Source organism: Leopardus geoffroyi, chromosome E3 (assembly GCF_018350155.1).
Source record: "Leopardus geoffroyi isolate Oge1 chromosome E3, O.geoffroyi_Oge1_pat1.0, whole genome shotgun sequence".
NCBI lineage: Eukaryota > Metazoa > Chordata > Mammalia > Carnivora > Felidae > Leopardus > Leopardus geoffroyi.
The window spans coordinates 26,906,481-26,933,936 of NC_059340.1; the positions used below are offsets into that span (position 1 = coordinate 26,906,481).

A 27,456-nucleotide genomic window follows, 5' to 3' on the forward strand; every position below is an offset into this window, starting at 1 on the left:
AGCACCAGGTTAGACACATGCACTTGAACCCTGGCTCTACTGCTTCTAAGTAGTCTGTGTCCTTTCTGCGCCTCCATTTCCTCACCTGGAAAATGGGGATAAGAATGGCACATACCTTATAGGGTTGTGACATGAAGGAAATGTGGTTAATGATGTAAAATGCTGGTGCGCCTGGGTGGCTCCGTCGGTTAAGTGTCTGACTTCAGCTCAGGTTGTGATCTCACAGTTCGTGAGTTTGAGGCCCGTGTCATCGGGCTCTGTGCTGACAGCTCAGAGCCTGGAGCCTGCTTCGGATTCTGTATCTCCCACTCTCTGCCCCTTCCTCCCTCCCTCCCTCTCTCTCTCTCTCTCTCTTTCTCAAAAATAAACATTAAAAAAATTTTTTTAATGTAAAATGCATTTCTATTTTATTTTTATTTTATTTTAATTTTTTTAATGTTTATTTATTTTTGAGAGACAGAGAGCAAGAGAACGAGAGAGAGCATGTGTCGGGGAGGGGCAGAGAGAGAGAGGGAGACACACAATCCGAAGCAGGCTCCAGGCTCTGAGCTGTCAGCACAGAGCCCTACGTGGGGATCAAACTCGTGACCACAAGATCATGACCTGAGCCGAAGTCGGACGCTTAACCGACTGAGCCACCCAGGCACCCTTAAAATGCATTTTTATTTATTTATTGATTTATTTATTTATTTTAATTTTTTTTTTTTCAACGTTTATTTATTTTTTGGGACAGAGAGAGACAGAGCATGAACGGGGTAGGGGCAGAGAGAGAGGGAGACACAGAATCGGAAACAGGCTCCAGGCTCTGAGCCATCAGCCCAGAGCCTGACGCTGGGCTCGAACTCACGGACCGCGAGATCGTGACCTGGCCGAAGTCGGACACTTAACCGACTGCGCCACCCAGGCGCCCCTAAAATGCATTTTTAAATGTAAAACGCCAGCCGAGGACCTGGCCCTTAGTAAAGGCTCAGTAAATGACAGGTGTTATATGTCAGGGTGACAAGAGTCATTGCTGCATAGTGATTGATTTTGCGTGTTAAAGTAATTCTAATCACAAATGTACATTGAGGGCTTACTGTGTGGTGGCCATTGTTCTAATTAGAGTCTTACAGTCTGTCTTCGTTATTCATAGATTTCAGGGTGTTTTTTTTTTCTGTATTGTGAATATGCCTACTTGCTAAAATATTTTACAACCCCCCAAAATCAGTTTCAAACCATCAGTTTCATGGTCATTTGTGGACTTGCACAGGGTAGCAAAAAATTTGAGTCACCCAAAGGGCATTGTCTTAGTCTGTTTGGTCTGCTATAACAAAATATCATAGACTAGGTGGCTTATAACAACAGAAATTTATTTCTTACAGTTCTGAAGACTGGGAGTCCAAGATCAGCATGATTAGGGGAGAGCCCTCTTCTGGCTTACAGACTTCTGGTGTCCTCACATAGCAGAAGGGCTGAGCTAGCTCTCTAGGGTCCCTTTTATCAGGGCACTAATGCCATTTGTGAGGGACCTAATCACCTCCCGGAGGCCCCACCTTCTCATGCCATCACCTTGGGATTAGGATTTCAGCGTACGGATTTTGCGGGCACACATTCAGACCATAGCACGCATGTAACCAGCTGAGGTCAAACAAGGCAATAAGCCTGCCATCTTCTTTCTGCTTTCATACTACAAATGTCTTTGGTGACCTATTTAGTGCCATGTTTCTTGCATTTTGTGCTTTTGGTGGCTCATTTGCCAATATAAAACCGTCCCAAGCGTAGTGCTGAAGTGCTTCTCATGTTCCTAAGTGCAAAGAGGCTGAGATGTGCCTTACAAAGAAAATCTGTATGTTAGATAAGCTTCATTCAGGCATGGGTTATGGTACTGTTGACACCGAGTTCAGAGTTAAGGAATCAACAATAATGGTAACTAAATCATCTTTAAACAGAAGCAAGATTATGTATTGATAGCTGATTTGCTCATTGAATAAGAAACATAAAACAAGGTATTGATCAGTTGACAAAAATGTTGTGACCAGTGACTCAAGGAACCTCCCCTTGTATTTCCCCTAGGGCCATTGGTTCAGAATTCACTAATCAGGTGTTCCTAGAAGCTTTATAGAATAGAACTACCACAAATAACTAGAATTGATTGTAGCTGGTATATATTAACTGTAATGAATGAAATCATCGCAATTTACCCCATGATAGAGATATTCTTACAGTAAAACCCCACCCAATGCAAGAAGTGAGCTTCAGAAATGTATTTGTTAAAGGCATGATGCCTTTGATGAGATTAACAACATGGTTTGGGGGAGCTGTGCAGACAACCAGCCTGGAATTCTGAGGACCCCAGGATGCAGAGACTCCTGGCCCCGTGCATTTACTCCAGCTGTCATTTGGCTGATGCCATCTGGTGGCGGTTACCTGATCTGGCCATTCTTGTCCTGTGGCTATTGTGTCTTCTAGAAGAGTTTCATTGATATCAGTGTTTCCAGTGGCCCTCATTTCCTCAGCCCTATCTGGGGAGATTGGACAGGAAACCACCTCCCCTTCATGGAATGGAATGAGTTGCCTACTCTTTTCCTGGGGGCTTGCTCTCCACTCCACTTGCCCCTCACCCCAAAGACAGTCATTTCACTCACCCCACTTTGAGATCTGGGACTACATGGAAGATAGGAGCCAATTGCCAGTTGCTTTTATTCAAAAATGTATTATCCTAGGCTTGTTGTCCCTGGGGTTTACTATATTATCCCCATTTTACAGATGAGGAAACTGAGACGAGGGGGGTTCCACAGTGATTATCCACAGCCAGTGCATTCTATGCTGAGCTGACTTTCTGGACCATTTCCTTGTCTCTCCCTATCATATTCTATGTGCCAAGGGAACAGCAACAACTTTTAATATTAGCTTAAAAAGCAAGGCATGAATCAGTTTCTGCTACCACTGCCAACTCACAACCCCTCTGGGGCCATTTCTGATTGCCCTCTGCTTAGGATGAATGAGTTTTGTCTTTCTTTTTCTTTTTCCTTTTCCTTTCCTTTTCTCTTCTTCCCTTTCCTTCCTTCCTTCCTTCCTTCCTTCCTTCCTTCCTTCCTTCCTTCCTTCCTTCCTTCCATTCCTTTCTCCCTCCCTCTCTCTTTTTCCTTCCTTCTTTTCCTAACAACAGTAAAACTGTCCTGGGCAAAATGGATCAGGTGGTTTTTCTAGTGGCCTTCAAATGGTGCAAACTCCCTACTGACCTCTCCACCTTGTGTTGCAGCCTCATTATGTTTTATTTCATCGCCCTTGCCGGAGCACACAAGCGGGTGGTGGTCCAGCTCCGAGAGCAGCTGTCCCTGGTAAGGAAGAGCAGGTCCAGAGGGTCATGGCTGGGGACCTTTACCCAGGACATCTAACAGAAAATGGCACTTTTCCCAGGGAGAGGGTGGAATGCTGTGGCCCCGCTCACCACACCACCACTTTCCTAAACTCTGCGTTCAGGCCGGGCCTTCCCCAGCTTCATTCATCCAGTCTTTCAACATGTGTATTGATCACTCCCTGCTCTTCACACTGTGCTGGGATACGGTGGTGATAAAGGGAGACAAGATTGCTAAATAGTTACAGAAAAAGTGATAAATTTCAATAGCAGTAACTGCCATGAAGAGAACACAGACAAGATGAGTGACCATCTTCTGCTGTCGATGGTGGCCCCTGAAGCCCACTTTGAGGAGGTGACATTGGAGCTGAGACTTGAATGCTGTGGGAGGTCTTGGGGATGAGAGTAACAGGCAGAGGGGACAGTGAGGGCACCCCTGGGGCTGGAGGACGGTGGCTTATTAGCTGGGGTCACAGCACAGTCTGAAGGCTCTGTTGAGAAGATTGAGTTTAATTCTGAGTGTTATGGGAAACCAGTGAAATGTGTTCAGTAGCAGTCTGGTGTACATTTCTTTTTAATGTTTGTTTATTTTTGAGAGAGAAAAAAGAGAGAGAATATGAGCAGGGGTAGGGCAGAGAGAGAGGGAGACAGAATCCGAAGCAGGCTCTAGGCTCTGAGCTGTCAGCACAGAGCCTAACGCAGGGCTTGAACCCACAAACCGCAAGATCGTGACCTGAGCTGAAGTCGGATGCTTTACCAACTGAGCCACCCAGGCGCCTCCTGATGTACATTTTTACAAGACTGTTGGCCACTTCGTGGACAAGGGGCCATGGAGGGGCAAGAGTGCCAGAGGCAGACCAGTTTGGAGGCCAATACAACCATCCGGGGGTTAGGATCATTAACCGTGAGTCTGACAGGCAATTTATTAGGTTGAAATGATGATACATGTATCCAAAAATATTGAATGTGCTCTTGCACCCATCTCTGTCTTTAGGAAAGTCGTGACAAGCGTTATCTAATTCAGAAACTAACGGAAGCCCAGAGGGATATGAAGAACCGTCTAGACTGGCAGTGAGGATCCTACTGCGTGTTGCTCAGAAGCTGACCTGCTGAGCCTACAGAGTCCACCTGGGTTTGGAGCAGAGATTTTAAAATATATTTTTCTGGAGTTGAGGTTTTTCCTGAAAGTAGCTCCATATTATGCAGCTGCGGTGGCTGTAACCCACCCCTAATGTAACCCAGCCCCTCATTTTAGTGTCTTAGAAAGACCAGGTTCAAACCTGGTTTGCCTATAGACCAGCAGCTTGGTGACTCCCCCACAAAACTAACTTACTTAGCCGTTTAGGCTGATAGAACAAAATTTGAGGAGAGCCCTTTTATATTTTTCAAGGTGCATTTGTGTTGTCTTTTACAGTTAATTGTGGGAGTCATCGTTCATGAGACTGGGCTCGTTCTTTTGAACCAGGTTCTGGAGTTTTAGGCTGAGAAGTGTTCCTTAAGAAGTAGTAATCCTTTTTAAATGGTTCCGAGACCTGATTTTTTTTTTTTTTCCATGAAGAGAAATCCTTGAATTCAGATGTTTGAAATGGATGGTGGAAACATGGAGAGGGTGGCTATATAAGTCCAGTTACCTGGTAGTAATATGAGAGAGAAGGTACCCAGCTTCCTCTCTGTGTGAAGCCATCCCTGCTGTGTGAATAAGGTTAAGTTTGGGGAGGAGGGGAATGCTGTGGATTGGGGGCCTTGATGTCTTAGTTCCTGGGTATTTTGTTTCCGCCTTATTACTCGGGGGTGGGGAGGTGCTCGGGGTTGGGGGGGAGCTGTCTCTAAGGTGCCGGGTATCCATAGGTCTTGAGTTCCCTTCTGGTCCTGAGTTTCTGAGACTTAGCAGAGGGCCCTGGGTATCAAAATTAAGAGGCAAAGCTTGTCTTTCAAGTCTTCCAAATGCCATTTTCCTTCCTGCACTGAGGTCCCCATTTCTCATGGACACTTCACATTTCAGAGCCAGGCTGGAAAGGGCAGTTGAGTGTGTGCACGGAGCACAGGGGGCCATGGTTTATGTGCTTAAGTGTTTGAGGATCAGGGGTTGCAGCATCAGACCAGCCTGTGCAAGTGTCCCAGAGGACACTGAATGCTGGCATCTGCAATGCCATATGTTCAGGGCTATTGTTTCCTTGTGCCTAAAATTTTAAGTTTTATTTTACATGATAGGCAGAGTACCGCTTAAGATTTCCGTTACAGCAAAAACCACATGCAATAAATACCTCATCATAAACTTACATGGAATTGATAGCTCTGAACCTTTTAATAAGCCTAAATTATGGTTTCACGTAATCAGTTTGTGTCTTAATTATCTTCGGAATCTTTTTTAAAGTACTGAGTTTTGTAACAAACCATCGGAGCCTTTCTTCTGTTGTTTTCCTTCCTTTCACAGGCTCTAAACCTTTCCTCGGGAGTAACCTGGAGTTTAAAGCTGGGTACCTGTTTTGGAAAGCCGTGCTCTGCTAAGAGTATTCCCATCCCCACCCCCAACCCGCCATTAGTCAAAACGATGGACCCCTTGCTCTGAGGAGCAAAGTATGCTTTCCACAGTTTACACATTTCTATGTATTTGTCCCTTTGCCAGATCATTTTCTTGCTGTTCCCCAAAGTTACCATTAACATGTGATACTTTTGTACCTATGAGACAAATGAGCTTTTCTGGCTAATAACTAGTATCACAGAATTTTGAGTAACCAAAAGTTCACTCTATCCTCACTTGAAAAAAATTCTAATTGTTGGTATTTTTACCTACTGCACTTATTTATATGTTTTTGCTTTCACCATGCTTCTGAGAACAGTCAAGTTTGTGTGTGTGTGTGTGTGTGTGTGCGCGCGTGTGTGTGCACGTGTGTGTACATATGTAAGTGTGTGAGATGGAAACTCCATTTTCTTTCCCTGTTATAAAATTGATACTGAAGTATGCTAATATATTCATTTTGGTTAAATGCTGCTGATTTGCATACCTCTTACTTGAATGTTTTTATATATTTTGATAACTTTAATAACTTCAAGTGATGTCTGTATAATTGTTGAAGTACAGGTCTAACAAATGTGCCTTAAAACTACTGATTAAACAGTGTCTTGAAGGTTTTAAAATGTGTTTGTGTATACTTGAATTCCTGGAGGTTTCTTGTCAGCAATGAAGTGATTGTGGAAAGCTAATAGTTTATAAAGTTGTTCTTTGCCTTTTCCTAGAATCACAGAAGTATATATTTTTTTAAGTTTATTTATTTTGAGAGAGAGTGTGCACAGGGAAGGGGCAGAGAGAGAATCCCAATCAGGCTCCATGTTCAGCACAGAGCCCAGTGGGGCTCAATTCCCCCAACCATGAGGTCATGATCTGAGCTGAAGTCAATTGACTCAGCCACCCAGGCGCCCCAAATGACAGAGGGTTTAATGCAGTCATCAGATGAGTGCTTTTAAGACTCCTTGGCTCTACTGAAGCCAGAAGGAGTATAGGTATGTGTTTTAAACTAAAAACACATAAAATTATTTCAAGCACTCCTCTCCCAATCCTCCACCCCCCAGAGGGAACCACTGCTAATGTTTATTTTCTTTTCCCAGAAAATTATAATACATATTCAAACAGATATATATGTGTGGTTGAATGCATGAAAAATGTATATTTCTGAGCTTCTCCCTTTTTCCTCCTTAATAACATCTTGAAGATCTTTCCATATAAATAGCCACCTGTTCTTTTTAATAGCTACATAGCATCCCATTGTATCAGTGTATACTTCCATAATGATATGTTCCTTGCTAGGTACTTTATTTTCCACTCACCAACACTGCCCTCCACCCTCTCCCGTTACAAACATGGGGAGTTTTAAAAGTCCCTCCAATCATGTCTCTATTGTCTCTATTTCCCTGTTCTGCTCCATTCTCCTAAAGAAGGTTCTTGTTACTATTATTTTTTTTGCCTACAAAACAGGGCTTTATTGGAATTTAAAATTCTTAATTAAAAAAAAATTTTTAACATTTATTTATTTTTGAGCGACAGAGAGAGACAGAGCACAAGCAGGGGAGGGGCAGAGAGAGAGGGAGACACAGAATCTGAACCAGGATCCAGGCTCTGAGCTGTTAGCAGATGCGGGGCTTGAACTCATGAACCCTGAGAATCATGACCTTGAGCTGAAGTCAGACGCTTAACCGACTGAGTCACCCAGATGCCCCTAAAATTCATAAATTTTTAAATCAAAGGAATAAAACTTAAAACAAAATAGATATATATTTTTAATTTTCTATTATTTTTTATTCTTAGATTTTATTTCCAATTTTAATATAAATTCTAGTTAGTTAACATATAGTATAATACTGGTTTCAGGAGTAGAATTTAGTGATTCATCACTTATAATATGCAGTGCTCAACGCAGCAAGTGCCCTCCTTAATGCCCATCACCTATTTTAGCCCATCCCCCCTCCCCCCACTCTAGCAACCCTCAGTTTGTTCTTTATAGTTAAAAGTCTCTTATGGTTTGCTTCTCTCCCTTCTCCCCCTCCCCTGTGTTCATCTGTTTTGTTTCTTAAATTCCACATATGAGTGAAATCATATGGTATTTGTCTTTCTCTGAATGACTTATTTTGCTTAGCATAATACACTCTGGCTCCATCTGTATCGTTGCAAATGGCAAGATTTCATTCTTTTTGATGGCCGAGTAATATTCCATTATATATATACGTCCATTATATATAATATCCATTATATATACACATATATACATGTATACACATATACATATACACACACGATCTTTTTTTCAAAAAAAAATTTCAGGTTTATTTATTTTTGAGAGAGAGCGTGAAGAGGAGAGGGGCAGAGAGAGAGAGGGAGACACAGAATCCGAAGCAGGCTCCAGACCCTGAGCTGTCAGCCAGCCCGATGTGGAGCTCAAACTCATGAACCATGAGATCATCACCTGAGTTCAAGTCAGACGCTTAACTGACTGAGCCACCCAGGTGCCGCAACACATCACATCTTCTTTATCCATTCATCAGTTGATGGACATTTGGGCACTTTCCAGAATTTGGCTGTTGTTGATAATATTGCTATAAACATTGGGATGCATGTGCCCTTTCAAATCAGTATTTTTGTAGACTTAGGATAAATACCAAAGGCTATAAATCTGCTTAAATTGCTGGGTCGTAGGGTAGTCTGTTTTTTAACTTTTTGAGGAAACTCCAGACTGTTTTCCAGAATGGCGGCACCAGTTTGCATGCCCACCAACAGTGCATCAGAGGGTTCCCCCAGAACACGTTCTTGTTCTTTATCAAGGCAGCCTTGCATGTTCTTGCAATCACAGAATATTGTCATCCCAGCAAAGAGAAGAATCCAGCAGGGCAAGTTTTTTGTTTGCATTAATTCTTAAGTTGGCAACATCTGATAGCAGCTACTCAGGAGTAACTAATGATGAAGACAATCCATTTTGCCAGAGTGGAGCTGCAAGGTCTGATCCCTGGGAAGACAGGATTTCTGAATGTATCTTCTTTATATAGGGTATGGCTTTATTAGTAAATTCCATTTTCTGTATTTTCTCTCCAATGCATGGGATGCTTGGGACCTGGGATGGCTTTGCTACTTGCTTCGTGTCTTCACCTTTCTGGGATAAAATTCCCTTTAAAATGGAAAATAATACATATAGTTACTTTTATTTTTGAGAATGGAGTTAGGGACTAATATACTTTCTGAAATTTTGTTTTCTCCTTATACTTGTTTGTTTTAGAAAATATTGAGAACACTGAAAGGTACAGAGAAAAAAATCATATATAAGCCCCATTTATCGACATTCACTGCTAATCTTGCCAAATTCCTCTTAAGATAGAAAGCACGAAGGGAGGGAGGATGGGATGAAAAGAAAGAAAAAAAATGTTGGTATTCTTTTCACTTACCGTGTTATTTCATGTTATCAAAAGTTCTTTATAAACATTTCAATGGGCTACATAACATCATAAAGATGGGTCATAATTTCTAACATTCCTTTGCTGCTTAACATTTTGTTTTCAATTTTTCCTGACAATAACTTGGACTTCCATAAATTTTTGTCAATGTGGGATGGGATTACACTAAAGGTTTAGTAAGAATGTTTTAGGGCTTTTGAGAGACAAGTTTACACTCAGCTTTACATAAGAATGTCACATCATCCTCACACTAATTGCTTGGTTTTAAAAAGCTATGGAATAGTTCGCCATAATTTATAATTATTGTACTGTGTTAGAAAAGTTTGAAACAACTGTATTAAATATTTTATTAAAATATAAATTATATTAAATGTTTTATAACTTGGAAAAAAATATATAGTTGAAGGGTGTAAAGTAGAAAGTGAAAGCCCCTTTCTTAACAATCCCAACCCTCAGACGTTACTGAAATTAAATGTTTTGTTATATCTCCTTCCAGATACGCATCTTTGATTTTTTGCCTTCAAATATATATCCTACACATTTGGAAAATTTCTGTTGGTTAGATCCCTTGACGTAGTCAGTGGATATGCGTTATTTAAAAAATATTCCACAAAAATTTTTTGATAAAAATTTTTAAGTAGTTTTAGGATCACAGAAAATTTGACAGGAAGGTGGAAATGACCCTTTGCCCCTACATGCATAGCCCCCCCGCATTCCCAACATCCCCCCCACCGGAGTGGTACATTTGCCAAAATTGATGAGCCTGCACGCACACATTGGGCATTCACTTTCAAAAGCATGATATGCGTTGCTAAATCTCCTTCTCCCCACCCCCCTCAAAACAATGCATCAATAGAGATACACATCAACCGTAAAGTGGAGACAAACAACGAAACAAAAACCATGTTCTCTATACAAAACTTAAAATAAGAGAAAAGACGTAAGAATTTAAGTCGGCCGTTAGAACCATCACCTAGAGACACTATTGACCATGCGGTGAATTTAATTTCGTCATGCAACTTCTACAAGTGGATGCAGGATGTGGGATACACATAGGGAAAACTCTCCTTCCATGCTGGTAAAACAAAGTACAACAGCTGTGACAATAAAGAGTTCCCTCTTGGTCCTCTTTCCCAGGAATTTACCCAGGCGGCATCTTGGGAAAAGCAATTTAGCATCCTCAACTCCCTAGCAACCCAAGTCTCCTTTAGAAACGTCGGACTCCTGAGTGATTGATGGTGATCATACCCAATATCATCTTTTCCTTTGCCCTTTCCAACCAATCGAATGGAAGCAGGGGCCAAGGGGCGTTCCCACCGCTGCCAGGGCGGGCAGTGTCTGTCTTACGTCTGCTATGCGTCATCAGTCTGCGCTGAGCGCACGTTTGGTCGTTGCGCTCAGGGCACCAGTTACCTTGTCACAGCAATGAGTTGCGCGGGGGCGGCGGCGGTTCGCTCCCTGTGGCGGCTGCGCACGGGCGCCCTGCGGCCTCTCCCAGGTAAAGAATCAGCGCGGCCGCATAAGCGCGCTAAACCGCCGAACCAGGGAATTTTCGCCTGTGACTTGGGCCGGAGAGGTCACGGGGCAGACGTCGTAGACGTCATAGGGCTGCGACGGCGCGCGACTGCGAAATGGGAAACTCGGGAGGGGCGGAGTTTGTGGTGCTCTGGGGGAATGTGGGGCGGGAGGGCGTGGTTTTTGGCTGGGGCGGTCTGGAGTGTCTGCTCGCAGTCGGCATGCGGGGGAATGACGTAATTGTACACCTCTGACGGGACGTCACTGCCGGTGTCGTTGGCATTCCAGGCTGAGGACAGGTGGAGGGAGACCTTGCAAGTTCAGTGTCTATGGGCGTCATCATAGCCTTCTTTAGGAGCCCTGCTAGGCAAAGTAGTCGCGCGACCTGCCGCGTGGGCTTGTTAGAAGTGCAGGTCCCACTCCTGACTTACAGGGTCGCATTGTCTGTAGTTTAGCTAGACCTTCGAATGTCTTGCATGTACTAGAAAGTTTGAGAAGCACCTGGGTAGTGGAAGGGGCATAGAGTTTGGAGTAGGGAGATGAGTTAGGATCCTGGGTCCTTCTCCTATCCTCTTTTCATCAGAGCTGCCTCAGAAAATTGTGAAGTCGTTTTCTGAAAGTTAAGTCGTTCGTATACCACCTGAAGATTTTTACCTTTTAGCAATACCACTTGTACTTTTGATTACCAAATGTGTTTTTCCTATAACCGTGTTCCATCTTTTAAAAATATTTATTTTTGGTGCGCCTGGGTGGCTCAGTCGGTTAATAGTCTGACTTCGGCTCAGGTCATAATCTCACGGTTCGTGGGTTCGAGCCCCGCGTCAGGCTCTGTGCTGACAGCTCAGAGCCTGGAGCCTGTTTCGGATTCTGTGTCTCCCTCTCTCTCTGCCCCTCCCCCACTCACGCTCTGTCCTTCTGTCTCAAAAATAAATAAACATTTAAAAAAAAAGAAAAAAGGGGCGCCTGGGTGGCGCAGTCGGTTGAGCGTCCGACTTCAGCCAGGTCACGATCTCGCGGTCCGTGAGTTCGAGCCCCGCGTCAGGCTCTGGGCTGATGGCTCGGAGCCTGGAGCCTGTTTCCGATTCTGTGTCTCCCTCTCTCTCTGCCCCTCCCCCGTTCATGCTCTGTCTCTCTCTGTCCCAAAAAAAAAATAAATAAACGTTGAAAAAAAAAATTAAAAAAAAAAAATAAAAAAATTTATTTTTATGGGGGGAGGAGAGCACAATCGGGGGAGGGACAGAGAGAAGAGGACAGAGGATCCGTAGCGGGCTCTGAGCTGACAGTCTCACAGCAGTGAGCTGGATGTGGTGGGGCTCCAACTCACCAACCCCAGAGATCATAACCTGAGCCAGAGTCAGGATGCTCAACCAACTGAGCACGTCAGTGTGTTCCATTTTTAAATTAAATAATTTCGCCGAAGCTAAGTCCTTATGGTGAAGACGGAAAACCAAGTATTGCCTGGCCCAAATAGAGTAGTTAAAAATGAATGGGTTAAAAACATAGTAAAAAATAGTATTAGTAAAAAAATAGTATTAGATACTATTGCCTACCAAGACTTGAACCCCAAACAGTCTTTCTGGGTGGGGAGAAAAAAAAAGATTAGCAAGTATTAGGAAGGTATTTGTAAACTGAGACATTCTCCTTGATGAAATCAAAGGGATTGCAAAAGAATTTAAAAGAGAGTAACTCTTAACTACGTGGGTGTTATTAAATGCATGTTCATAAGCCACTTAAGATCTTCCTGTATACTACTTTAAGTCTCCTAGGTACCATCATTATTAGATTTTTCACACTGTGGGAAAGCACTAACTTAAAATGATACATTAGAGAGCTTCTAGCACAGGGCCTCAACTTTATTTTTTCGCAATTTTAAAGTGTGTGACAATGCAGGCAAAACTCAGAGGATTTTTAAGCATGACTTTTAATGCTCCTTTGTTGAGCCAATGAGCATAACAATAAAAATCATTCTTTATCACTTATAAAGTTACTTTGCTTCCTGCATCTCATTTTATCTTCATGATAATTCAGTAAGAAAAGTGTTATTATTGTAGGTTTCCTTAAAAAGGAAAAAACCTGATTATTGCCAATTTTATATGTAAGAAATGGCAATTCTGATTTGTCCAAGGTTAGTGTTAGAGAATAGAACATGTATACGGTGCCTTGGTGGCTCAGTCGGTTAAGCATCCAACTATTGGTTTCAGTTCAGGTCATGATCTCACATGGTTCGTGGGTTCGAGCCCCATGTCAGGCTCAGCTCTGCTGGTGTGGAGCCTGCTTGCAATTCTCTCTGTGCCCCTCCCCTACTCGCTTGCTCTCCCTCAAAATAAGTAAACTTAAATAAAACAAACAGGACACAGTTTCTGGCTCTAGCTCTGTGCTCCTTCTGTGGTTCATCCCATACTTTTTATTTTTATTATTTTTAAAATTTTTCTTTTTTTTTATCGTTTTTATTTATTTTTGAGACAGAGAGAGACAGAGCATGAACGGGGGAGGGTCAGAGAGAGAGGGAGACACAGAATCGGAAGCAGGCTCCAGGCTCTGAGCCATCAGCCCAGAGCCTGACGCGGGGCTCGAACTCACGGACCGCGAGATCGTGACCTGGCTGAAGTCGGACGCTTAACCAACTGCGCCACCCAGGCGCCCCATCCCATACTTTTTAAAGATACCTTACAGAGATTGTGAAAAGGTAAAAATGGCAAATAATACAACCCAATCCTCCACACACCCGACAAAAAATCATTTATTAGGTGCCTGAGCCTGGAAAAGTGCAGTGCTGGGGAACTGTGAGGTATGTTTTTAGTACAAATACAGTCCTGCCCATCGGAAGTCAGCTGTGTGTTTACACTCGTCCTGTGTACTTAGCCCCTTGCTATTTCTTGTGAAATGTGTTTTTAAAAAACGAGTCCTGGGCTGTAAGTTCTTTCTTATTAACATGTTTTGGGATGGGAGTAACAAATGAAAGAACAAGCAAACAAGATTATCTTGAGAGGTAGAGCCAGCTCATTGTTTTCTATTCCAATTCCTAGGAGTCCTATTTCTGTAAGGAGGTAAGATTCATGGGAGCATCAGTCCTTGGACCTGGAGGAGAAAACTTTGGACAGGCAACCCTGACTTTGTCAAATGTGTCAAATTGTTCTCCATACGAGAACATGGTCATGGGGGCACCTGGGTGTCTCAGTTAAGCATCTGATTCCTGATTTCAGCTCAGGTCATGATCTCACGGTTTGTGAGTTTGAGCCGCATGTCGGGCTCTGCAATGACAGTGCAGAGCTTGCTTGGGATTCGCTCTGTGCCCCTCCCCTGCTCGCTCTCTCTCTCTCTCTCAAAATAAATAAATTTTTAAAAATAATGATAATAAAATAATAAGAAGTCACAAAAACTGGACCACAGTGACCCACTGTCTGATGGCACAGATCCGAGTGGTACATTACACTCAGCAGAACTTGCACTCCATCTAGTTTTTGGTGTCCAGTTCCTGGACTCCATCCAGTTTCTTGAGTCAAGCAGGCACAGTGAGATGGAGCAGGTCCTGCAGAAGAGTGGATTAGAGTTGGGTCACCAGGCCTCAGACCCCCATATCCTTGCTCCTTTGTTTAGTGAAGCATTTAAAACCCCAGAATAGAGAATCACTCAGATTTCAGCAGACCTACCCCATCACCTGTGTCCAAAGCACTCAAACCTTTTTTAATAAAAAAAAGTGAAGTTTTGCACACATTTTCAGGGTGTTGAAGTTAGCCTAAATGAATAGAAGTATGTGTTAAAGATATGGTAGTCATGCATAAGAGCCTTAAGACACATCTCAAGATGATACCAGTACAAGTCAAAGTTCACATGACAGCTGCATCCATGGGGTCCGCATTTTCGTATCTACAAAAAGAGCTGATAACATCTTATACACATAACAACACATTGGAAGGCTCTTAGGGGAAAAAACTTTGGAGATGCCTTAATGCAAGGCTCAGAGAATACAATCAAGGCGTTAACAATTAGGAGATCTTTTTTAAGTTTATTTCATTTATTTTGAGAGAGAAAAAGAGAATGTGAGTGACGGAGGGGCAGGGAGGGAGAGAAAGAATCCCAAAAATTCCAACGCATGAGATCTCACAAACCATGAGATCATGACCTGAGCCGAAACCAAGAGTCAGATGGTTAACTGACTGAGCCACCCAGGCACCCCTCTTAGGAGATTTTTTTAAAGACAAAATTTAATCTATCTTGAAGAATTTACATTTTGAAGACAAGAGTTCAGTTGAACTGATGATGTACCATAAGGAGATGAAACTCAAGGTGTAAGGCTCTGCTCTCAAAATCCAACGCCCATGTGTGTTTTGAGAGAACTTAAATCTATGGTTCTCAACCTTGGCTGCACAGAACTTTTTAAAAATATGGCTGCTTCCTCTCCCCACCCTGGGGATTGACTGGGGAGGAACATCCATGGTTTTGACAGCTCCCTAGGAGTTCTTGTGCAGCTAGCATTGGGAACGAAGAGGCCTGAGGGGAGGTGAACTGGAGAAGCATGCTCATCTAGAGGTCACTGCCACGTTAAATACTGAGCCTGTCTTTTTCACTGCCTGGTGAAAAGACAGGCTCAGTATTTCCAGATCTTTATATGTTTAACATGAAGCCAGAAGAATCAGATCTTTAGGTAAACTCTATGTTTTAAGTGTTGGTAATTAATTCACTTTTAAATTTTTTTTTTTTTTCAACGTTTATTTATTTTTGGGACAGAGTGAGACAGAGCATGAACGGGGAGGGGCAGAGAGAGAGGGAGACACAGAATCGGAAACAGGCTCCAGGCTCTGAGCCATCAGCCCAGAGCCCGACGCGGGGCTCGAACTCACGGACCGCGAGATCGTGACCTGGCTGAAGTCGGACGCTTAACCGACTGCGCCACCCAGGCGCCCCTTAATTCACTTTTAAAAGGGGGTGGGGGCTGGCTGGCTCAGTCAGTAGAGCATGCAACTCTTGATCTCAGGTCATGAGTTCAAGCCCCACGTTGGGCATGGAGCCTACTTTAAAAAGTAACAAAACTATGGGGCGCCTGGGTGGCTCAGTCGGTTAAGCATCCGACTTCGGCTCAGGTCATGATCTCGCAGTTTGTGAGTTCGAGCCCTGTGTCGGGCTCTGTGCTGACAGCTCGGAGCCTGGAGCCTGCTTCAGATTCTGTGTCTCTCCATTCTCGGCCCCTCCCCTGTTCATGCTCTGTGTCTCTCTGTCTCTCAATGATGAATGAGCGTTAAAAAAAAAAGTTAAAAAAAAATTTTTAAAGTAACAAAACTGCAGGTTTAACAGAATACATTTATGGGGATATCCTTCCTACGAGGAAGTCATCTGTGACCTTAGTTCCAAGGTACCCCTTTCTTCTGTCTGTAAAAGGAAACATCTGTTTTACCCGAAAGTAATGAAGAATAAACATTTGCATTGCAGCTTATGGAAGAAGAATCAGTGTCAGATTTTACAGTTCAGGAATGACCTTAGACAATATCAATTGGGCAGCTGTCGATCGAATAATCCGGGTGGATCATGCAGGTGAATATGGAGCGAACCGAATCTACGCAGGGCAGATGGCCGTCCTGGGTCGGACAAGTGTCGGGCCAGTCATTCAGGTGGGTGCTCTGTTATCCCTCTCAGGCTGGCCTCACTGAATAGCGTGGGGATCCAAAGGCCTTCAAGTCATGAATCACGTTACGTCATGCACTGTCAAGGGAGGTACTGTCCCCAAGAGAACAAAAATTGGTTACTAAGGTGAGGTCAGGGGAGGGAAAAGTATATTATTATTTGTATGTATCAAGTAGAGACATATAGTACATAAACAGATATATGGTATATCTGAAGTATTAAAATTTCACTGTGAGGTGGGCAATTAAAAATGTTTGAGAATCATCACATGAGGTGAAAGCACCAGTTGCTGAGAGGTTGTGATCCTGTTCCCAGTGGAGATATTTTATATTTTATACTGAGAGGCAGAGGGAGGGGCCTGGGCTCTGTAGTCACAAAGACACAGATTCACATTCCAGCTTTCTTACACCTCCTACTTCTGTGACCTTGGGGAAGTTACATGACCTCTCTGGGTCTCTATTTCCATATTTGCAAAACGAGCTGATAATACCTACCTCATTGGGTTTTCGTGAGGAATAAATGAGCTGGCATAGAGCAGCTAACACCATGTCCGGCATGTAATAGACACTCAGCACAAGTTAAATTGCCTGCTGTGAGCCCTTGGGCAAGTTACTTAACCTCTCTGTGCCTCACTTTATCTGTGTAATGGGGATAATGACAATCGTGCAAATTAAATGAATTGCCTTCATAAATCTGTTTGATAGCACCTGGCACTTAGGACGTGCCAGCTAAGTGTTAGCTCTTTTGTTTTTCCCACTTAATCCTTTGATGTAAATGATACTTTCTAGCACTCTAGAAGGAAATTACACAATCGGTGATTCTCTGCTCTCCTAATTGTGGAGTGGGCTGAGCATCTCATTTGTCCTTAGTGTGGACCTTGTCCTTAAAGAGGCATGTGTTGGGGCACCTGGGTGGCTCAGTCAGTTAAGCATCTGACTTCGGCTCAGGTCATGATCTCGCAGTTTGTGAGTTCGAGTCCTGCATCGGGCTCTGTGCTGACAGCTCAGAGCCTGGAGCCTGCTTTAGATTCTGTGTCTCCCTCTCTCTCTGCCCCTCCCCTGCTCGCATTCCGTCTGTCTGTCTCTCTCAAAAATAAATAAACATTAAAACACAAAAGGCACGAGCAGGTCTCAGAACTTCTGGAGCCATGGTTCATGGCTCGCTAACCTGGAATGGAGATAATGGCTCTTCTCCTGGTTTGCTGGCACTTTCTTCTCCATATCCAAGATGCTTTTTAGTCCGATGCTTTGCTTTTTCCTTGGATGATTGAAGGGGAAGGGGAGAAATAGCGGTTCTCATTCTTCCTCCATCTCCCTTGTGCTTCCTGTCTCCCACAAGGACAGGGCATGGAGCTTCCTTGGCATGTAGCAGGTGGTCTCTGAGTAATGCTTGCATTTATTTTTATGTTTTTCTTACAGAAAATGTGGGATCAAGAAAAGGACCACTTGAAAAAGTTCAACGAGTTGATGGTTGCATTTAGGGTGCGGCCCACCATTCTGATGCCCTTCTGGAACGTGGTGGGGTTTGCACTGGGTATGTGTCCAGAAGAGCTTGCTTGAGCTTAGGGATCTGGGGCGATTACATCGTTAAAGTACCAAATCCACAGTTCTTTCTGTGTCCTCTTACAACCTTTTTGTTGACTTAATATTTCTTAAAGTTAAATTGACTTTTTTTTTTTTGGCTTAAATTTATTTAAATATTTATGGATTTAAATCAGTGGTTTTATAAATAGAAAGTACAGTAAAAACAAACACATTGGAGGAGGAAAAAAGCTAGAACAATTCAGTTGTAGCCTGATGATGTTCCCTGACAAAGGTTCTAAGACCTGCTCACTCTTAAAAAGGGAGAAGAGTAAATGTTGGGAAAGAAGTAAAGATGTACTCACCCCAGATGAGGACTTTCTTCTTGCCATAATCAGAGGGCTAAAAAGAACATTGAAAAGAGAATAGCATTCTTACTCTGTGATTCAGGATTTGACAGTGTGACCTGGTACCACCTAAAACAGCAATTTTCACTGGGGGCAGGTTGCTCCTAAGAATGCTTGGCAGTGTCTAGAGACATTTTTGGTTGTCACAACCAGGGATGTTTCTGGCCTCTAGTGGGTAGAGGCCAGGGACGCCGCTAAAATATCCTCCAGTGCATAGGACGGCCCCCACAACAAGGCATTACCGAGCAAGCCCTAGAGCCTGTAGTGCTCCAGTTGATGAACCCTGACCTGACATGATCTCCCGCACCGGTGTAGTGTCTGTCCCATCCTTTTCTGTGCTGGATTTGACAATTCCAGGTGCGGGAACCGCCCTGCTTGGGAAGGAGGGAGCAATGGCCTGTACTGTGGCTGTGGAAGAGTCTATAGCACATCACTACAACAACCAGATCAGGACGTTGATGGAGGAGGATCCTGAAAAATATGAGGAACTTCTTCAGGTATTTGAATATACTCTGGAAATAGGCCAATAAGGGCGAAAAGGGTAGGTAAGCAACTTGGTGGGAAGGAAAAAAAATAGCAAGTTGGGGAATGACATGGCCTTAGAAACCTAGGTGAGTGCCTCATTCTATAGGCAAGAGACACAGAAAGCTCAAGTCATGTGCCCTGGTCACATGCTCGGGCAGAACTGGGACCAGAAGCCATGTCGTGTCTCCTGAGCCCACAACTGTATTCTCTCCACTTCTGGATCATTGATAGATTCTGAGCCAATGCTGTGAGCACAAATACTTCAGCCTAAATAAATTAACCAATAGATATCTTCATGTAATTTTCTATTACAAATAAGGGAACTGTTTAATTTTTTTTCAAGTGTAAATTGGGGGTTGGTAAACCCTGGCCTGGGGCCAACCACCTGTTTCTGTAAATTAAGTTTTGTTGCAACACAGTCACGCCCATTCTTTAATGTGTCTGTGGCTGCTGTCCCCCGAACATTGGCGGAGTTGAGTAGTTGTGGAGAGGCCCATACAGCCAGCGGAGCTTGAAGAACTGACTTTTTCGCCCTTTATAGGAAAAACTGCCTACCCCTATCTTAGACGGTAGAATGAGGCTTTAGCCTCTAGAAGAAGATAGGACAACAGATTTCTTTTGATTTTCTTTGATTTCTTTGTATTTAACCAGGTGATAAGGAAATTTCGGGATGAAGAGCTCGAGCACCATGACATAGGCCTTGAACATGACGCACAGCTGGTAGGGGACCTCTCTTTACTATTTGCTTGTGCTGCCCCGGGCACCTTATTTGGAAGATTAAAGGGCGGGAAAATTTTTGTTTCCAGAAAAATAGATTTCATAGTGACCACCAAAGATAGCAAACCAATACTGTGCTTTGATAAAAACTCAGGCAAAAGCATTGCTCCCAATGGGAAGTTTTATTTCTTGCTTCCTTTCTCATCATTTCCCCCTAGCAGCTTCTTTCCTCTTCCCGATGAGAAACCAGATGATTCAGATTTTCTGGCAATAGTGGAAGCTTCCCAACCTTTTGAATTAAAAGAAATGTTTAGATCTTATGTCTTATCCAGAGAGCTGCAGCCCTGCCATTTCAGGCCATATCTTACTGCTACAAGTGAACGTAGAACATGTTTCTTTTGTTTGCTTATTGTCGTTTTCAACAGGCTCCAGCATATGCTGTTTTGAAGAGCGTTATCCAGGCCGGATGCCGCGTGGCAATATATTTATCAGAAAGGTTTTAAAGTATGTCCACTTTTCTGTCTATAAAAAAGGGTAGTAATTAAACAAGGGGCATTGGCAGAAAAGGAAATGTGCAATTGTCATTATATGAATTTTGTTAATAAACTGCAAGAGGTTTTTTTTTTTTTTTTCATTAATAAAAGTCTCTAGTGATGATTTTTTTTTTCTCCTGTGCCACCTTACGTCAGAAGGCTGACTGTTGGCCAGGTCTGTTCCAGTTAATAACGGACGAAGCTGCTGCTTGTTTGGGGCATAGTTAAATTTTTTTTTAAACATCAAGAATGAATCATTGAGAAAATAACAGAAATCTTTAAGGGGAAAAAATGTGAATTTACTTCTAACCAAAGGTAATTTAAAACATGAGGGTGTTGAAGATTGACAAAGCAAGACTGTCAAATCCATCGTTAAATGGAAGACTGTCATTGTCTCCATTGTTTCCAGTGGCCTCCTTAGCTGTTGTTCCTCTTCTCTGGATTTTTCAGTGCCAGAGGGTCCCAGGCTGTGGTTCTTGGCCCTGTTCTGTCTGTCATCTTTTTCTTGGTATCTCATCCTGCCTTGTGGTTGATTCCTTCACATTCCTGTTTCAGCCCAGCTTTCTCATCTTCAAATATCCACCTGCCAGCCGGTCCCCTCCATTTGGAAGTCAGAGAGAATCTCAAGTTCCACGTGCCCCAAGCAGAACTCCTTGACCCCCACCCCACTATCCTGACGCCCCAGTGGCCTTCCTTATCACAGTTAATAGCCGCTCCATCCTTCTGGTCCTCAGGCCAAAAATCTCTGGAGTCACCTTTGACACCTGCTTTTATCACACCCCCATCCAGTCAGTCAGGACATCCTGCAGACTCTACCAAATCCTTTTTGCTGCCTCAGCTGCTGCCACTCAGGGCCCAACCACCCTCATCTCAGCTGGGTTATTTCAGAAGCCTCCTAACTATTCTTCCTACCCTGCCTGGCCTCCCACAATCCATTCTCAACCCAGCAGTCAGAGTGATCCTTTGAACCAGAAGCCAGACCTTGTTACTGTTGCTCAGCTCAGAACCCCCCCCCCCCCCCCCCCCGCCCAAGTGGTTTATCCCACTTTCCTCAGCACAAAAGTCAAAGTCCCTAAAATGGTCTCTAAGAACCCGCATGATCTGGTCCTCTGACCACTTCCTCCTTCCTCAGTCTGCTCCGGCCACACTGGCCTCCTTGCCATTTCTCAAAATACCAGGCACCATCTTGTCCTAGGGCATTTGCAGTGGCTTCTCTTTCTGCCTGCAATGCTCCTTCCTGTATATCTGCATGGCCAGATCCCTCACCAGCTCTTGGATTTTTGCTCGATGTCACCTTTTAACCAGCTGAGCCACCCAGGTGCCCTACTGATGTCACCTTTTAAAGGAGGCCCTCCCTGACCACCTTTTCCAGAACTGCAAACCCCACCCTACTGCTTGCCTCATCCCACTTGCTCAGCTCTTGCAGTTTTTCCCCACAACACTTACCGCCTTCTGACATATTACATGATGTATTTAGTTATTTATTTTTGTCTGTTTCTCCCTGCAAGAGTGTAAGCTCTCTGTAGGGTAGGGCAGGAATCTTTGTTTTAATCACTGACCCATAATAGGTGATCACTAGATAGTCTTCAGTGGGATTGAATGAAGAAATAGCTCTCCTTTGTTAGAAGTCATTTTCACATAACCAGTAATGTAAGAATTCAAGACTATATGCTTCGCAGCAAAATTCAGTATAGATTTATTGAAAAGAAGCTACTGGGCCAGGCTGGGCTCCTGGGTTCTGGGTCCATACCATATGATTTGCTATAAAACTCCAAATCTTCCAGCCAAAAGGAAAAAAAAAAAAAGACGCTACCAAGAAACTCAAGGCCATTCTCTTTTTAAAATTTTTTCAATGTTTATTTTTGAGAGAGAGCACAAGTGGGGGAGGGGCAGAGAGAGAAGGAGACAGAGAATCCAAAACAGGCTCTGAGCTATCAGTGCAAAGCCCAGCATGGGGCTTGAGCTCATGAACTGTGAGATCATGACCTGAGCTGAAGTCGGATGCTCAACTGACTGAGCCACCCAGGCACCCCTTTTATCTATTTATTTATTTTAATGTTTAAAAGACCATTCTCTATGCTTCTTGCTGATGATTAAACAAACTAACAAACATGCAAAAGAATGAGTTTGGACCCCTGCTTCACAGTATATATATAAAAATGAACTCAAATGGATTAAAAATCTAAATGGTAATGCTAAAACACATAGAAGAAGACCTAAGAGTAAATCTGTGTGACTTTGGATTAGATTAGTTTTCTGTATAGGATGCCAAAAGCATAAAGCAACAAAAGAAAAAAACAGATAGATTGGACTTAATCAAAATAAAAACGGTGCGTTCAAAGAATACTATCAAGAAGGTAAAAGACAACCCAAAGAATGAGCAAGAATGTTTGCAAATCATAGATCGGATAGGGATTTGTATTTAGACTATATAAAGAACGCTTTAACAACTCAACGATAAGAGCCCAATTAAAAATAGGCAAAGGATTTGAATAGATGCATCTTTAAAGAAGACACAGGCCACTAGCATTTGAAAAGATGTGTAAAATCATTAGTCATAGGGAAAACCACAATGAGATACCACTAGTGTGGCCAGTGGGTAGTGTGGCGCTGCTCAAATAGTGGAAAATAACGTGTTGGCAAGGGTGTAGAGGAATTGGATCTGCACACACTGCAATGGACACGTAAAGTGGTGCAGCCCCCTTTGGAAAACAGTCTGGCAGTTCCTCAGTTAAATACGGAGTTACCATGTGACACGGTGACTCCTCTCCTAGGTATAAACCCCAAAGAAATGACAGCATATATTCAAACAAATTCATATTCACGAATGATTGTAGCAACGTTATTCATAATAGCCAAAAAGTGGAAACAATCCAAATGTCCACCAGCTGATGAGTAGATAAGCAATATGTAGCATATCCATACGATAGAATATAAACTGGTCATAAAAACCCTTCAAAACATGATGTTTGGGTACAAAGTTTCAGAATGGAAAGAGGAAAATAGTGAAGGCAGACGGTGGTGTGAATGTACTTACTGACACTGACCTCTACACATAAAAATGGTTAAATGATAGGGATGCCTGGGTGGTTCAGTCACTTAAGTGTCCGACTCATGACTTTGGCTCAGGTCATGATCTCACAGTTGATGAGTTCAAGCCCCACATCATGCTCTGTGCTGACACTGTGGATCCTGCTTGGGATTCTCTCCCTCCCTCTCTCTCTCTCTCTCTGCCTCTCTCTCTCTCTCTCTCTCTCTCTCTCTCTCTCTGTCTGTCTCCCTCTGTCTGTGCCCCTCCCATTTGCACTGTCTCTCAAAATAAATAAATAAAAACTTAAAATGTTTAAATGATGTTATGTATAGCTTACCACAATTCAAAAAAAAAAAAAAAAAAAAAATGCTAAGTGAAGGAAGCCAGACACAAAAGGCTAAGATTGTAGGATTCTGTGTATATGAAAATGTTCAGCAGAGGCAAATCCATAGTGACAGAAAATAACCTAGTGGTTGCCTAGGGTTGTAAAGAATGGCGGGACACGAGGACCAATTGCTTTTGGATACCGTTTCTTTTTGGGGTGATGAATGTTCTAGAATTAGCTGGTGGTGGTGGCTGTACAACCTTGTGAACAGATTTTTAAAAACTGCTGAATTGTACACTTTAAAATGGTGAATTTTATGGAATGTGAATCATAGCAATAAAAAATAGACGATTTATAGTTATTTATAGTTTTATGCCATATTTGAAAGCCAATTTCAATCCAGTCTGTTGAATGGGGGAACGATTTCCTTAACGTGCCACCCTTCTGTAGCCTGTAGAAGCCTCAATCTTCTGAGATGCTCTTGCTGTTTCTTGCCCTCCCATATCAAAGCTAATTCTGTAAGTATTGCAGTCAGGAGTCTTAGTCATATAAAGACATTTTGTACAATACTTATTAAAAGCCCAGATTTGCTGCCGTTTGTTTAGCACCTGCTTCAGAACTGATGGCTGATGTTTTATGCTTCTGAGAGCTTCCAGAACAAGACCAGAGAGATTTTCTGAATCCTCCCGGGATTGTTTATAATTCCATTACAGATTGTCCTCGTGTATTAACAAGGTAATCTTGTCTTTCCCTTACTTTACTGCTCTGACCTTTCAGGGAAAATGTGATTTCAAAATTGGACACCATCCAAAGATGATGCCAGGAGGACAAAGGATGTTATTCTTGCAAGCAGGATAGTTCCAAAGAGGCAACCTGAGCTATAGTTCTTTGCATGTCTTGGATTCCCTTGCTGTTCAAAGTGTGGTCCACAGACCAAGAGCTAGTGGCATCACCTGGCAACACTTTAGCAATGCAGAATTTAGGGCTCCTCCCCAGACTTTCTGAATTAGAATCTGCATTTTGACAAGATGTGGTGGTTTTCTACTCTGGCCAGAAATTCCTGGATACGCCTCTGTTCAGTGGAGCCTTGTTCCCCTTGCCTTGAATGTGGGCTGTACTTAGTGACTTGTTTCTAACAAGTGGTAGAAATGATGGAGTGTGACTGCCAAGGCTGCCGGCTCATAAAAGACATTGCAGCTTTCACCTTTCTCTCTGAGATCACTCAATTTAGGAAAACATACATGCCAGTAGTCACGTATGTGTACCATCTTGGGAGTGAATCCTGCAGCCCCAGTCGTGCCTTCAGATGATGCAGCCCCTGCTGACATCCTGACTGCAACATCATGAGGGACCCGGATTCCGAATCAGCCAGCTAAGCCACTCCTCAGTTTCTGACTCTCAGCAACTATGTTAGATAATGTTTGTTGTTTTCAGCTGCTGAGTTTTGGGGTAATTGGCTAAGTACAGCAATAATTAACCAATACATGACACTTAAGCACATTAGATTTGAGAAGCTGAACTAGACAGTGAACTCCTGGATGGCAGAGACCACGTTAGTCGTTTCCATGCCTTCACAGCTTAGCACGGTGCCTGACACTCAGTAAATTTTTGCTGGACTAAATACAATTTTCAGTTGCCATTTTTAAAAAATGAAAACTTTTTGTAAAAAAAAAAAAAATGCACACATCCACATGGTGAAATATTCCAACAGTGCTAAAGGTATTTACAGTGACAAGTAAATCTCTCTGCAGACCACTGTTGCTTTTCAGGAAACTGACCACTTGCCTTACTTTGTGATTAGTTGTTAGCAATCTGTCACATAAGACAGTACATTTTTTTCTTTCTCCCCCCCCCCCCCCCCACTTCCCAAAGAAATCGCTGCTTTGAAATGAAACAATATAAACTACATATAGGTTAAAAAACACACACAAAAAACACTGTTTCCAAACCTATCTAGAAGTAACCACTATTAAGAATTCATTGTGTACCTTTCCAGACTCATTTTAAAACATCTCTTATTCAGGGGCACCTGGGTGGCTCAGTCAGTTAAGCATCCGACTTTGGGTCAGGTCATGGTCTTCTGTTCATGAGTTCGAGCCCTGCGTCCAGCTCTGTGCTGACAGCTCAGAGCCTGGAGTCTGCTTCAGATTCTGTGTCTCCCTCTCTGCCCCTTCCCTGCACACGCTCTCTCAAAAATAAATAAATGTTAAAAAATAATAATAAGTCTTTTATTCATACATGTACACCTTTGGGTTAGCGTTCCCTGTGCAGAGTGATACTGTGTGTCTTGATCTGCAGTTTGTGCTTTCCTTTTAGAGACCTATGCTGGCCATCCTTCTAAGACAGCATATATAGATCCACCTCATCCCTCTGACCCGCTAAGCCACCACCACTACCGCGACACTGGCCTCCTGCCACCCTGCAGAACTGCTCTAACTGCTTCACCCACCGCATTCCCACCACCGCCCCTCAGAACAGGTACTTTCCTCACCCCTTTTATGGAGGAGGAGGTGGAAACAGAGTCTGCAGGTGCTGGAGAGCCTCGAACTTAACCACCGGGTCCCTTGGCTTCTAATTTCCTCTCTTCCTCTGTCAGGTGGACGTTTGGGCTATTAATAGCACCAAATTGGGGGACCTCTGATGCTTTAGGCGACCACCTTTGAACATAGTTCTATGGAATTTCAGGAGGAGAGACCTCTCAGGGTTCTTCCCCCTTTTTGGAGATTCCAAACTTTTTGAGAATGTGATAAAAAGTCTGAATCCTCACCCCAGGGCCTCCTTAAGGCCCTCCTTAAAACTTCTTGATCCGGTGATTTGAGGAGAAGAAAACTTGACCTTTCCCAACAGAGAGGAACAAAAGAAACCTTTCCACAAAACTGCTCTTTTCTGGCTCTGCCAGAGCACAAGGCGCTTTCCTGCTGAATGTATTTTCAAAGGTTTAAAAGGCTCCTCTTGCCTTCGGGGACGTGCTTCCTCCCACTCCTGTCTCCCGAAATGGCAGCCCTGCAGGGCTGTGACAGAACACGACAGGTCCTTTGATCTGGGATCGTGTAGGAAGATCAGCTCCCTGGCGCGCCAAGGGCAATGGAAGGTCCTGGGTCTCATTGCGCCCGCCTGCGGCCACCAGAGGGCGCCCTCGCCCCGAGTTCTGAGTCCGGGCGCGCAGCCTGCCCTGCTAGTCAGTCCAGAATGTCCCAGGGACAACGCCTGGTGAGCAAGGCGAGGTCATTGCTACGTGTGGTGATAATCGGGCCCCAGTAGTCCCACCTCCTGATCTCCGCAGTTGAACGGGAATGGATTGTCACATTTGCACACTGCAGGAGACGGAGGGCTGTTCCAGTCTGCTCTGGCCCACTGACTTGAGAGCATCCCTTATCAGGGAGGATGATTCATTTTCTTCTTTAGGAAAGGGAGAGAGGAAAACAGGGCAGGACGATTAGTCTCTGTCTAGGAGTAAAACACGGAGAGACCAGCTCCAAGCATCAAGCAGTATCCAAGGGGCAGCGTTGAATATTTATTCTTCAGTTCATGCTGCTCCCTGGACACACCTTGGTCACACACACCTTCCTCCCATTTGTACGATCCACCCTTTTTCCGATGAAGACGATGAAGGCCATTTGCCCTTCTAAACCGCTTATCTCTTAAGTGACGTCACCCCACACCCTCTCTTATCTCTCCATACTTGAGCTTCTTGCCCTGGTACTTTATTCTACCATCGTGTGGTCACTACCTGCCTTCCTGACATCTCTCCAACATGTTGTGACCTTATTAAAGTCAAGGGCTGTTCGCACACCTCACTGGCCCTCCGCCAATGTGTGATAGATGAATCGTAGCTAAAAGAAAAAAAAGCCCATGTGAACGCATGAGGTGGAAGAAAGTGAATTGACACGAGTAATTACGAGTAATGACAAACAATCTTCCTGATCTCAGTATGAACAACCTAGACACTGTGGTGGGACCCGATGAGGTGGAGGCCTGAGGTGCAGGTGG

At 43.5% G+C, this 27,456-nt stretch overlaps 2 protein-coding genes across 6 annotated transcripts in view; both read left to right on the forward strand.

Annotated features, from left to right (window-relative positions):
- TMC7 (transmembrane channel like 7) overlaps positions 1-6,475 on the forward strand; it is a 57,209-nt gene extending 50,734 nt beyond the window's left edge. For all 3 annotated transcript variants that reach the window (XM_045460326.1, XM_045460327.1, XM_045460328.1), the window contains 2 exons: positions 3,242-3,320; positions 4,332-6,475. In XM_045460326.1, coding sequence (XP_045316282.1) covers positions 3,242-3,320; positions 4,332-4,412 — 160 coding nt within the window. In that variant the 3' untranslated portion in view covers positions 4,413-6,475. The remainder of the gene's footprint in view (positions 1-3,241; positions 3,321-4,331) is intronic.
- Positions 6,476-10,636: 4,161 nt separating this feature from the next.
- Positions 10,637-25,951, forward strand: COQ7 (coenzyme Q7, hydroxylase). 3 transcript variants are annotated; one of them, XM_045460337.1, is made up of 7 exons: positions 10,637-10,772; positions 16,217-16,395; positions 17,827-17,941; positions 18,693-18,832; positions 19,512-19,580; positions 20,003-20,081; positions 25,783-25,951. In XM_045460337.1, the coding sequence occupies exons 1-6, from the start codon at positions 10,700-10,702 to the stop codon at positions 20,078-20,080; spliced, it is 654 nt and encodes a 217-aa protein (XP_045316293.1). In that variant the 5' UTR covers positions 10,637-10,699; the 3' UTR covers position 20,081; positions 25,783-25,951. The 3 variants fall into 3 exon arrangements, with proteins under 3 accessions (XP_045316293.1, XP_045316292.1, XP_045316291.1); XM_045460336.1 differs by lacking the exon at positions 25,783-25,951 and adding an exon at positions 20,666-21,928; XM_045460335.1 differs by lacking the exon at positions 25,783-25,951 and having other exon boundaries at positions 20,003-20,234.
- The last annotated feature ends 1,505 nt before the right edge of the window (positions 25,952-27,456 follow it).